Source organism: Apium graveolens, chromosome 5, assembly GCF_009905375.1.
Source record: "Apium graveolens cultivar Ventura chromosome 5, ASM990537v1, whole genome shotgun sequence".
Classification (NCBI taxonomy): domain Eukaryota; kingdom Viridiplantae; phylum Streptophyta; class Magnoliopsida; order Apiales; family Apiaceae; genus Apium; species Apium graveolens.
The window spans coordinates 314,320,042-314,334,119 of record NC_133651.1 but is presented as its reverse complement, the minus strand read 5'-3'; the positions used below and the strand labels follow the sequence as shown (position 1 = coordinate 314,334,119).

The 14,078-nt window shown below is 36.7% G+C and overlaps 1 protein-coding gene across 2 annotated transcripts; it reads right to left on the bottom strand.

Moving 5' to 3' along the window:
* Positions 1 to 716: 716 nt before the first annotated feature.
* Positions 717 to 13,704, bottom strand: LOC141659448 (phytochromobilin:ferredoxin oxidoreductase, chloroplastic). Of its 2 annotated transcripts, XM_074466314.1 has the most exons (9): positions 13,364 to 13,502; positions 12,468 to 12,667; positions 7,199 to 7,318; positions 6,604 to 6,698; positions 5,027 to 5,120; positions 4,796 to 4,927; positions 4,007 to 4,111; positions 1,203 to 1,253; positions 717 to 1,128 (listed from the first exon to the last, which is right to left on the bottom strand). In XM_074466314.1, the coding sequence occupies exons 3-9, from the start codon at positions 7,301 to 7,303 to the stop codon at positions 955 to 957; spliced, it is 756 nt and encodes a 251-aa protein (XP_074322415.1). In that variant the 5' UTR covers positions 7,304 to 7,318; positions 12,468 to 12,667; positions 13,364 to 13,502; the 3' UTR covers positions 717 to 954. The 2 variants fall into 2 exon arrangements, with proteins under 2 accessions (XP_074322415.1, XP_074322414.1); XM_074466313.1 differs by lacking the exon at positions 12,468 to 12,667 and having other exon boundaries at positions 13,364 to 13,704.
* Between the last annotated feature and the right edge of the window lie 374 nt (positions 13,705 to 14,078).

Below are 14,078 nucleotides of genomic sequence, written 5' to 3'. Positions count from 1 at the left end.
TGAGAATGACATTTTACTAAGTGTTTACTTTCTATTACATTGACATTACTTTTTTTGGAAAATGAATCGGTATAAGTTTAATAATCGGTCAAACTGAAACAAAAAAAAAATCCTAGATTTGTTAGATTGTTACAGTTCTTTTTTCATGAATAATATCTTATGGATTTTGTGGGGCCTAATAGCTTAAAAGCTTAAAGTATGAAGTATTTTTCATATGTTGAAAATAAATTTAAAAACATCATGTTATTTACAGTTATAATTTTTCAATAGAACTAATGTTTAAGCTACACTTAATAATTTATAGAATTGGTAAAATCTTGTATTTAAAAGTTCATCGATTTTTATAATAGATGATTTTTTTTAAACCGAAACTTTTGTGCTAAATATAAAATGATCAGATTTTCAATTAAATGCACATATTTTATTTCATTTGTAAAGGAACAAGCTTTTATGTGTAAAAAAAACGTCCTCTAATTAATTATAAGAATATTTTATGCTTAAGCATAAATAAGTAATGGATGTATTTTCAATTTTATTAGTAATGGTATTATAAGAACAATAACGAAAAAAAAATAATATTTATTTTAATAAAACAAACCAGTTTATACCAACCATGTCCCTTGAGGATTGTCTGGATACTATAATTTAATGAAATAAACTTAAAAAACCTATTTTAACATAAATAGAAAAATTAAAAAAAAAACTAGGGGCAAATATGTAAATTAAGATAAACTCATGCTAGCATGCAATGTGTGCTTTAAGTAGAGCTAGCAAGCACAACATTTGTGCAGCATAGCTGAGTAAGTGTGTTAAAGCATTAATACTAGTTAGGCATCCCAGGGCAGAGAATTACTGAATACCTACAAACCAAAACTAGAAAACCATCCTGAACTGATCGAGAACTACAACTAACTACAGGGTGCAAGACTAATGCACACAATCTATCATAAACTATCAACCTATAAAATCTCCTTTTTCGTCCCAAGGCCGATTTTCGTATGATTTACCGATGATACTGCGTTTCATATTTACGGTTCCATCTTCGCTCTTGTACTCGGGAAAGTAATCAAGGAATGTGTTGTTTCCTAGCTCTTTCACCCCGTGGAAGAGGAAGTTCCTCATCAAATCCTACACATTTATAAAGATGTCAAACTGAGTTGAGAACTAAAAAAGAAGATAGTTGGTTTGTAATTATTTAATACCTTTGCATTCTCCTCTCCAACTAGTTTTTTGAGAAGTTGGTGCCCCGGATCCTGCATTTAGAAACAATGATTAGGCAACTACGTAGATGTGCACAATATTCTGGAAACAAGAGATTCCATAATAATTGTTTGGAGCAGTGTTGAGTAACCAGCTCATCTAAAACCTTAAGGTGTTAGAGGAAGGCCCCAATAGGATCATATATTTAACACTCCCCCTCACTCGAAAGCTCATTTATGGGTCGAAGAGTGGAACACCGGCGCCCATCTTTGGAGCATTAATTGCTTTTAGCGTCCACAATAAATTGTGAGAATGTTGGGGGTGGCTGGGAATCGAACCTTAGTTCTCCCGCCAGCCTAAGCTCTGATACCATGTTGAGCAGTAATCGCCCTCGCTTTTAAATGATAGTTGAAGAGCTCTTTCATCTGCACTATTGCAATTTTATGTTTGTATGTACTCTGTCATTATACATAAACCTTACAATAATATAGAAACTTTGCTACGGTAAGGTTCTGGTGTGTCCCTAGTGCAATATTAAGGACGTCTTGGAACTCGGAGGTGGTTGATGAAACAGCAGACTGGAACGGTGACGAATGCTGCCTTTGTAAAATGGATGGAAGCTTAATATGCTGTGATGGTTGTACTGCAGCATTTCATGCTAGGTTTGTTGGGGTAACCACCAGTCTGTTCCCAGGCGGTGATGGTATTGTCCTGAGTCCAATTTCGACAAAGGTAACCCCTTGAAAAGAGTAGAAAAATCAATCCTTGGAGCTATACTATTAGGAATTGATCTGTTTGACCTGCTATTCTATAATAGTTGTAGTACCTGTTATTGTAAGTATCTTCCCTCCTTTTAGTCATTATAATTTTAATGTTATGAGTATAATCTTGATACAACTCTAGTGAAAGTACTTGTTCTATTTTATTAGCTGGAATCAATATGTAACCTGACCTAATTTGCCAACAGTAGTAGTATCGAAGTTCCCAGATACTACTATTGAATTTGACATTAAAATGTTGGCTTCCAGAAGAAAAATCCGGTGTGTGTCAAAGATAAATCACTATTTGGTTTGGGGCTAGAATTGGCTTGTTCAGGGAAAGGTATTGCGAACCTAAAATGGCTTAATTTCACGTTATGATCCTTTTCTAGGTTTGGTATAAGTTAGATGAGTTAATGGCTATTGTCAGTTTTCATGATCAATAACATTAGTAATAACTCTCGCCTGTTCATAACACAGAATTTCCTACATAAAACATTTTACCCTTGCAGTTATCACAATTGCTCACAGAGAGAGAGGGAGTCTAATCCTATAATGGACATGTTGTAGTGTACTACCTATAAGATGAATTCAACATAGCTAGAGAACATATGATTAGGATAGTAGCTTTTATGGTGATTCGGAATAAAAACCAATCTTCGCAAAGAATCGGCAAAAAACACAATTAATCCCCAGATTCATATATATAACTCTAATTAAAAATGAAGATTTATCATAGAATAGTCAATCCTTATATAATTTAAATCTGAACAATGAAGATTGCAACTATATTAACCGATATCTTATAACTTATCAAACAAGGAATTTCCTAGAAAAGAGGAAATTGATCCTAATTGGGAATGGTAACTATTACCGGAGACTATCTACTACAAGAAAGTATTATTCTACAGAAGCGGGTAGGCCTTGTACATAATTAGCAAAAAATTTTCTCATTTTAGAAGCATAATATGTACATCAAGCTTATGTTAACAAACCTGTTTGCCATCCAGCGTTGTAAACTTTTTTTTTTATTAAGACATTTCGGGATCAAAGCAAGTGAACCCCCCCCCCCCAAAACTTACTTGATTAACTTAGAAAGTAAATCAGGTCTATTAACTTAGTAATCATTTTATTAAGTCAATATGCTACTTAAATTTTGTAGGTACAACAAGTCCATAGACCTTCTAAGTAGAATAAAAATGAGGCAGTGCAAATTTTCAATGATGAAGTTCGTGAGAAAAATGAATAGCAAGGAGTATTGGAGTATTCCTTTTTCCTATTGGTGGATTTGAGCTATAGTTGAGATTGCTACAAATATAATGGAGGAAGGAATGAAAATTTAGAAACGCTTGCCCATTAAAACATATAAATTTCATTCAGTTACCCTATTTCATTCTGTTATTTTCCAATCTCATTCACCCCAACCCGAGAACCTTAATTTGTAAATGCTAGAGGAAGATATACCGAAAGTAAATGTCTGGGTGATGTCAAGAATAAAATGAGGGTAAGTTTCTGTACAGGCAGCGAAAATACAGCAGACCACAAATTCATATTTGCATATATTTTAATAACAGTCAACGAAATCTGAGAATAGAACATATGCAACAAATCAAGTTTGAGCAGGGTTTATTTCTTCTATACAATATAACTTCCCTGAATTTAAGTATGACGTCCAAATCACAGTTCCAGAAAGTTCTATATATATTGTTATAGCCCCACTTTCCAAAATTTACCGTTGTAAATTGTGAATAAACTATGCTGATGGTAATTTTATGTAGTGTAAGGATGCGGGGACCAGGGAGCGGGGTGCATGTCTTCTATCTAATTATTAATTAAGCTGGTACATATATAAGGGTGCATGTCTTCTAACTAATTATCATTCATTTAGTTGACGAATCTTTTCAAAATAACATGAGTGACATCATTCTTAGCAATCACTTAAATCAACCTAATAAATACTAAACTACACATCTACTAATTCACAGTTTGTTGGGCTCTTAACGAAGGCATATATGTCACTTGTTCACAAAATTAAAGAAATTACCCACCTTTTGCTCTCTCCATGTTAGATATCGGTGCTGTGCTGTCTGATTGCAACTTATACGAGAAGCATCCTTTTCCTCTTCGGCATGGTCCATAAGCTCAAGCCACGCCTGTAAGGTTTATTAATAAAAAGTAAACATATACACAGAATTACCTGAAGTCTCATGATAAAGGATGTCGTATTTTTATAAATTGGCTCAAGTCTAAACATGCTATGAGTTCCAGCTGGTTTACTCAGAACCAACAATCACCAGGTAGAGTTGTCCTAGCCTCCTAGTCGCTACAAAATAGGTATACAATCTCAATGCATTCGACATGGAACAATTTTATAACACTCCTCCCACATATGATGCAATTTCACGATGGTCTTGAAAAACTGGCACAAAAGATTCAGAGGAAAAGGCTAGCATAAGAGGGTTTTTTATTGCCTAATTAAGATGCTGCTGGAAAATAAAGGAAACTTTAAGCCACAGAAGATGTCAGCTGTGATCGATCATTGTGCAAAACATCACGTAGGAGGAAAAAGCCATAACTAGTACGTAGACACGCTAATGATTGACTTTGCACTCAAACCATAAAATTTTTGACAAAGGTCCAAATTTAGCAAAATGAAGAAATTAAGCAATCACTCACCAAAATCAATTGATATCGTAGAGTGTAAACCAGTGACTATATAGTAGATATTCAACGGGACATGATATAATACATCACCAAGAAAGAACATGTTTGAAGTATAAAGACAAAGGAACCAAAGCATGCACACTTTATGTAGACGAAATTGACCTGCAAATTACCTTATAGTAATCCATGAAGGCAGAATATAAAACATTATAATTGTCCTGGTTAGAAGAAAACTTGCTCCAAATAACTATTGGTGAGAAAAATCTCATGGACTCGCTAGTAAGCTTTCCTCCCCAAGGTAAAAGCTGCATAACATAAGTTCTTTAATTTTAATACACCTAGGGCAACTTTAGTATTCAATTTATTTTAAATATCAAATGTAAAAAATTGAGCATACCACTTACCTCAGCATACTTGAGCCCAAGGGGGATCAGTTCTTTATAGTACTTGTCCTTGTAATCCTTGTTACTGATGACATCATGCAGAGGATTCAGGTCTCTGCAAATATAACATGCAGGATTCAGGTCTCAGCAAAAATAACATGCTTCACGATAACGACCTTGAGGTGACTCATGATCAAGTAATCTATTGAAAGCTAGTATACATTCTGTCCTTGTATGAGTTTGTCGATTTACATTATAAGACCTTGTTAATTACCAACTCTTCCAGAATTTTGAGGTAATAGGAGGATTGCTTAATACGAAGTATGCTTATGTTAACATGCCCCCACACTCAAAGTCTATATTGGGATTTAAGAGTGTACTACTAGGAGCCCATTTTTGGGGGCAATTACCAACCTTACTGTCAAAATTAAGCATCTGAGAACATTGGGGGTTCCCACTTCCCAAAATTCAAACTTGACTGCCAGGTCAAAAGAGCTACAGTTTCATCTCATGTTACATTGCCTGCTCTCTCAAAACTTTAAGGTCTTTGAAGGCTTAATATGTAAATCATGCTTATGTTAACGAACCTCTTTGCCAAACCATTTTTTTTGTAAGGCGCTTAAGATCAAATCAAATGAGCCCCTGAAACTTGTCATTTTGTAATTCATAAACTTAGAAAGTCTCAGAAAATATGAGAAATGTGGAATAATTAAATTGAATGATAGTAAAGAGGAGAGAAAAATTGGTAAAGAACCTTAAAATCTATATTATAGATATTCTGCTACAAAGATCACAATGAGGCAAAGCCTCAATTTATAGAAACAGAAGTACTTACTGCATCGAAACAGATGCTGAAATAGAAATGGATGACAAGCTGACTACACTGCCTGTTACTGTTAGTGTAGTACTTTCTCATGCAGTAAATATTATATTACAGATATCTGACAGAGTATAATCAGCCTTAAGTCTATACACTAGTTAGCTTATGTAGGTACAACAAGTATATAGACCTTTCAAGGGGACTTGCAAGATCTTGTTTTAGCTGGCACCATGTACCATTATATAGAACTCATATGCAGTCTTCGTATTCGAGGGAAGAAGTACGAAGTATCAACGGAAAACTTTCTGTTGCTAGAAGGGTGAGAGGGTTAAGGTGTCTAAAGCCTTGGCCTTTAAAAACCCAGAACTAGTTAACCATGGTCTGTCATGTCTAACATGTTTTATATCATTAATCTTGCATTATAAAAAAATGATTACAAATAAAAAGAACATACCAACTTCTAAGAATAGTGACGCTTCTTGCTAAACTTTAATCCTAGAACAGCAAGCAGTTCATAATATTTTGTAAAAAATCAAAAGCTAATAATGCAGCAACTCATGGTATTGCTGTCTAAGTCTCTTATGTATCGTATGTGTCATTCATGCAACATTAGTGTGAACAATTTCAGCTTATTAATCACTAAAATTTAGCTGACCCGCTGATGTTTCCTTAATTCTCATAATGGACAAGTTAAATAGACAATTTCTTTTATGCCTATCTTAAGAAGAAAAAAAGGAAGATAGGTTAGAAAATATCAATGCTAGGAAAGATAACTTACAAAACAACAATGTTCGTGCTAGCAGTGCTGTAAAAGTTGGCACAGAAGATAGGCAGATCAAATTCTGGTTCTGGAAAAACAGCAAAGTCCAGTACCTGAATACATGTTTAAGAACAAGACATCAGAATGTCATATCTCCTTCTTTACTCTTTACTCTTAACTCTTCTGCAAGTAAATTATACATTATAAAGAGCCAAAAAAGGGGTAGCGCCCTTGGTACATGTGATAAAGGAGAAATCAACACACAAGTAACACGTCTGCATCACAACAATCCATATCAAATGCACTTCCGTTCAGTTTATACAAAATAAACAATAGTTGCAAGTTCTTTAATCAACTAGTCCACTCAATATTATGATGCAATATATGTGATATTTTACATGTAAAGAATGCTGAAATGTAACAAAACTGTTGGGGCCCATTCTGAAATCTATGTAACATTTGAAAAGACCAGTAGTAAACTAAAACAGTTGAGCTTGATCGTATCGTTTTCATATTTTGGGATAACTCAGAAAAAGGTTTAGCTAATATAATCCGAGTGGAAGAAGTTATAGGAAGGCTTAAGACATTACAGTACGAAAACCAAGAGACATACCTGATTAACTCCGCTCACTTCAAATGTGAAGCTCCGAAGCAACCTAATCTTTGGAGCTTGGAAGGAGACCATTTGAAGCTCAGTTTTCCCATCCAAGGCAGTCATAAATCTATAGCTATCCTGTAAAAATTAGAGTATAGGTTTATTTAGAATGCTTCACTTATACCCGAGGGAAAGAGGAAACACAAGTTATTGAGGAACTTGGGGTGGGGGTACGCTGAAGCCCCGGCTAATCTTGTAAATCAAGTTAACAAACTTTTTTCGCCTCAGTCATCTTCGAAAGGAAGTGTATTTTCTACAGTAATGCATTTTAGCCCTGGCTTTATTAAGATCCCGGTTCTGCCTAGGTAACAGAATATATTCGATGATGACAATAGGATCTTGATTCTTTACCATTTCACAAACAGTAAAACAATTAAATGGAACATATTATATGATAATAAGATAAAAAGGATGAGATCATAGTCTAATATGTTCCTGCTTATATACACGCCATACCCAGTCTGCACTACGAAATAAATAATCCTAAAATTGTTAGTTGGCAAGAACAAGTTGTAACCGTTGAAGATAATACAACCATACAAATGGAAGTTGAACAAGTTGTAACTGTTGAAGATACAATCATTCAAATGGAAGTTTATAGGCTTGATGAGTTTGAGCTGATCAAACTTAGGCTCCCTTTCCACCATAGAAGCACGGGGAGCATGTATGTGTTGCTTTAACAAACAAGATTTGGCGATTGAAGAATCAAAAAATCTTTGTCAGTCAAAGGTCTCTTAGTTCAGCAACTCTAAACTCTATTGAGGAGCAGAAACACGACCGTGCTGCCTTGATCAGGGCCATGTCTCATACCAACTAGCCTGAAGCCCTGAACCTCCACTTTTTGTCCTCAGTTCCGTGTTCACCATTTTATTCGTGTATGTTAGAAAACACTCCTATTCAAATATGAAGAAAAAATTAAGGTATATACCACACTCGGTTATCAAGTTCCATGATGTGAAGTAGTATCGCTGATCAAGCTGTTACTTTTGTCCTTTCTGTTGGATGAAGCAAGCACAATGGTTGCATTGAGTTTGTTTTATAGATTTTCTTTATTTTGGCATTTGGGGATACGCTAAATTCAGATACTCTGGAAATATGATACATATAGGGTCATGGGGGTTTGTTCCACTATAAAATCATAATCTACAGCTACAAAATCAATGGTATTAGTAGCACAAACAACTACTCACAGTACCGTCACACTACTATGCATTACTGGGTAGTGTAAGAAGGGAGGGGGAGCTAGGAGGAGCAGGGTAAGCTGAAACTTGGTCAATCTTGTAAAATCAAGTTTATAAAAACTTTTTTAGCCCCAGTTATCTTGAAAAATAAGTGTATTTTTTTAGTTATGCATTTTAGCCCCGTAAAATCCTTGTTCCACCTATGTAACAGAATATTTTCTATAATAACTATAGGATCTTCAGTCTTTACCATTTCACAAACAGTAACTAATTAAATGAAACATATTATATGATAATAAAACAACAAGGATAAGAATAAGATAACAAGGTTAACATGAATATGCTCCAAGTTATAAACACACAATACCACAGTCCGTACTACGAGATGACCATCCTTAAATCATTATTTGGCAAGAATAAGTTGTAACAGTTAAAGATTATACAATCATACAAATGGAGGTTTTTATGCTTGATAAGTTTGAACTGATCAGACCATTAAGACTAAGGAGCAGCAACAAGACTTCGGTGCCGTCACCACTTGCCAGGGCAATGTTCCAGACCAACTAACATGAACCATCACTATATGTCCTCAATCTCGTCTGTTATAGCCAAAATTTGGTACGAAAGATATCCGGGTCAAATTCGGGTCAACATGATTTAATAAGGGCGGACAGCCAAGGGCGGACGACCAAGGACAAACGGCCAAGGAAGGACGTCCAAGGAAATGGGTTTTTTGCTGGAAAAGTTAGGGCAAGCCCAAACCTTGGAAGAGTTAGGGCGCGCCCAAACCTTGGACGAGTTGGGGCAAGCTTAAACCTTGAAAAAATTAGGGCGCGCCCAAACCCTTGGACAGCTTGGCACGCGCCCAAACCCGTGGACAGCTTGGCACGCGCCAAAATCCTTGGACAACTTGGCACGCGCCAAAACCCTTGGACAGGTCAGGGCAAGCCCTTACCTTTGCACATATTAGGGCGAGCCCTAAAAGATTCCTCGGACAGATTCCTTGGACGAATTCCTCGGACATGATTACTTTGACAGATTCATACCTTGGCTTTACTTGGACAGAGTTAAGGCGAGCCCTAACGGTGAATAGTTTAGGGCGCACCCTATAATATAGAATGACAAAAGAAGAGATCAAAGGCTGATGACACAGGGCGGCGCCAACGTACAGAAATGTTTGGGCGCGCCCTTAACTTCTACTTGGCACATAATGCAACTTTGACATGCTACTTGGACGAACTCTTTGGAAGATTCAAGGAAGATGGAGATTATTATTACTAACCTATTTGATGCAGGTACTCTATTGAAGAACTCCTTCTTGTAGCACATCTACAGGAAAGACGGTGTCCGTGGTCAGAGACCTCCAGGGGTATGCCTGGACGGAAGGTCTCCTCCTGTAGTCAATGAGTGTCCTCATTGGGGATGTGGGGTAAATTCTGGTGTGTGCTTTGGGAGCTCTATCTCTGTAGTCAACAGGTGTTCTCGTTGGGAGACTTCGGAGTATCCTGCACTTTGCACCCAAAAGCTTGGGATCACTTGTCCTGTAATCTGGTAGGGGCTCCTTATCGGGGGCAAGGATGCGTCCAACATTTAGGGTGAACCACGGCTATACCTGCGTCCGCGGACTAGATAAACAGCTGGTAGCGGAGGGTTATCCTTGGCCAGGGAGATGCCTTATCCGTGAAGTCTCGAAGCAGCGGACGAGCCTTGGGCCTTTGTGGTTGGGCCTCATCGGCGGACATTCCTAAAGCTAGTAAAAGACGGTTTCCAGTGGGTTTCCCATTGGGCCTCGGGACAAGAAATCTAAGCCCGTTAGGTTTCTTGTTCCCCAAGAACTACGTTGGCTTGATTCCCTATAAATAGGGATACGTAGGCAAATTGCAAGGGTTCGAAAGCGAGAGCCTTAAGGAGCCACCATCAACCCTAAGCAATCTCAGCCACCAATAATAACCACCACCAAACACTGTTCATCTTTTCCGACGAATACTGTTCATCGGATCCACCGATTACTGTTCACATTTCCGACGAAGAACCGTCGTCATAGTTGGAAGATTCAAGGAAGATGAAGATTATTATTACTAACTTATTTGATGCAAGTACTCTATTGAAGAACTCCTCCCTGTAGCACATCTACAGGAAAGACGGTGTCCATGGTCAGAGACCTCCAGGGGTATGTCTGGACGGAAGGCCTCCTCCTGTAGTCAATGAGTGTCCTCATTGGGGATGTGGGGTAAATTCTGGTGTGTGCTTTGGGAGCTCTATCTCTGTAGTCAACGGGTGTCCTCGTTGGGAGACTTCGGAGTATCCTGCACTTTGCACCCAAAAGCTTGGGATCACTTGTCCTGTAATCTGGTAGGGGCTCCTTATCGGGGGCAAGGATGCGTCCAACATTTAGGGTGAACCACGGCTATACCTACGTCCGCGGACTAGAGAAACAGCTGGTAGCGGAGGGTTATCCTTGGCCAGGGAGATGGCTTATCCGTGAAGTCTCGAAGCCGCGGACGAGCCTTGGGCTTTTGTGGTTGGGCCTCATCAGCGGACATTCCTAAAGCTAGTAGAAGACGGTTTCCAGGGGGTTTCCCATTAGGCCTCGGGACAAGAAATCTAAGCCCGTTAGATTTCTTGTTCCCCAAAAACTACGTTGGCTTGATTCCCTATAAATAGGGATACGTAGGCAAATTGCAAGGGTTCGAAAGCGAGAGCCTTACGGAGCCACCATCAACCCTAAGCAATCTCAGCCACCAATAATAACCACCATCAAACACTGTTCATCTTTTCCGACGAATACTGTTCATCGGATCCACCGAATACTGTTCACGTTTCCGACGAAGAACCGTCGTCATAGATCTTGATTCCGGCTACGAACCTCAAAATTTGTTGTTACCAAATTCCTCCGTCAACACCGTCATCACATTTTCTTCATGTTTATTTGAAAACACTCCAATCCATATATGAATAAGAAATTTAACTATGTTTTGGAATCGGTAATTAAGGCCCTTGATCTCGAAGAAGTATCACTAACTCAAGCTATTAATCTTTGCTATATATTTGTTAAATGAACCACGCACAATTTGAAAAAAATAAAAAATCTTCCAAGGCATTTGAGTGTATGCTAATTTCATGTTTCGATATATACATACACAAGGTCATGTTCAACTTCTACTACAAACTCTACAAATTAACTACATAAAAATCACATTTTTAAATTTGTAGGCTAAATTAGTTTTCATTTCAACGACCTCCTATACATATTTAAAAGTGTATGGTGTTGGCCTTATAAAGCATGTAAATGATGTATAATTGCAAGAGAAAAATGCCCCTAAGCAATGCCCTTACTTAGCTCACTTACGTAAGTACACACTACTCCCTCCGTCCCTAAAAATGTTTCCTGTTTGTGTTGGACACGTTTGCGAATACACACTTTTGATTGTTAATATCTTTAATTTCGTATTAGTATTAAATATAAAAACTTCATTTTATTAAAGTACTCATAATTACGAATCCAACAAAATCACTCATGACTATGTTTGATCTTATAGATTAGACGTAAATTAGTAGTCAATCGTTTACCATGAACAATACAAAAAGTCAAAAGAGGCAAAACATTTTGGGACGGAGGGAGTACAATTTAATGGCACAGTCTGTAATTATATAGTTAAATTCCGTAATTACAAAAATACTTCAATTATTATTCACTCGGTTCGCCTCCCACTTATAAGTTCTTACAAGTTAATTATAGGGAAAATAAATTCATACGTCCCTGAACTATTGGTGTTTTCTAAAGTAGGTCCCTGAACTAAAGATTCCAACATTAACGTCCCTAAACTTTTAAATTTTTCTCACCACAGTCCTTCCGTCAGTCAACCAGTAACGGACGTTATGTTTTTGCTGACGTGGCATGCGGGTTGAATATGTGGACTATTATGTGGACGTCCATGTGGGAAAAATAAAAAAAATTAGGGTACATTATATCTGTCCGTTACATTATATACATACATACATATATTTAAAATTAGGGTACATGTTTATAGTTTGGGGAAGATTACTTGAGAAATTGAGTGAGATGAGATCTAATGGGAGTAACACTACAATCAACTCAAGCTCTGCATCGAAGGCACAAGCCATCTGTAAGTGCGGGTTTGAATGTCCCATTTGGACCTCCAGCAAACCAAATAGTCCACATATTCAACCCGCATGCCACGTCAGCAAAAACATAACGTCCGTTACTGGTTGACTGACAGAAGGACTGCGGTGAAAAAAAATTAAAAGTTTAGTGACGTTAATATTGGAATCTTTAGTTCAGGGACCTACTTTAGAAAACACCAATAGTTCAGGGACGTATGAATTTATTTTCCCTTAATTATAAGTTCAAAACACATGCACAAGTCAGAAATACATACATTTTTTTAACTTATAACTAACTTATAAAATATCTCAAACAAGCTTAGTTTACGTACTTACAAGTATCAAACTAATACTCCCTCCGTCCCATTTTGTTCTTCCTATATTGACTTTCGGTACTGTTCATAGTAAGCGATTGACTATTAATTTACGTCTAATCTATAATATCAAACATAGTCATGAGTGATCTCGTTGGATTCATATTTATCAGTACTTTAATACAGTGAAATTTTTATATTTAATACTAATACGAATTTAAAGATATTAACAATCAAAAGTGTGCATTGGCAAACGTGTCCAACACAAATAGGAAACGTTTTTAGGGACGGACATGCTATGTGGCAAGATCCTACCGTCCTTAATACACAAATGTATTTAAAGACGTAATGCAATGTGTGTTAGTGCAGTGGTTCGAGCTCTTGGCTTCCAGAGGTCACGAGTTCGAACCTCGGGGTGTGCGTGCGTGGTAACTATCAAAAACAAAAAAGAACAAGCAAAGATAAGCATATATAAACATCATTTCACACACAAACACACTGACCTGCAAGGGAGAAGAAACGAGATGGGTGTGTAATCTGGTCTGATTCAAAGCAAACTCAACGAACTTGTTGTAAGAGCAAGTGATAAGCCTCACTATTTTTCCCCTCAATTTATTACTATTTTTATTATAAATATTGTAGTAATTAAGTGATGACCCAGATGAAAAAGATGCAAGCTTTGAGAATTGTGATGAAGATGGTGAGCAGAAACACTCCATTAGAGTAGCAAATGCAGCAGAACAACAAGAACCAGGAAGATCCGAGTCCACTCGGTAACTCGGACTCGGACAGAAGTAGTGATATTCTTTTGTCTGTCGGTATTTCTGTTCTGTCTGGATAAGATTAAGAGCTACATGTACATTTTATTTTCTTTTTAATGTTTTAATAAAATTGAGTTTAATTAATTTATTGTTTTTAATTGGTATTTTACTTTGATCTCCATTTGAATATTTGTTTTTTTGCTGTAATTTTGTATTATTATATTTATTATTTACTTATATCGATACTTTTAAATACATATATTGTATAAAGTGTATAGGCAACATATTTTGAAAACCGAAAACGATCGGTTTAGGTACTGATTAATAATTAGTAACATTTTTTTGAAAAATTGAATGTTTTATCAACAATTTATTGAATCGGTCAAATATTATTAAAGAATTTATCGGCGATTTTTAAAAAATCGGGTTGATTTCTATAACCATAATATAGATATGT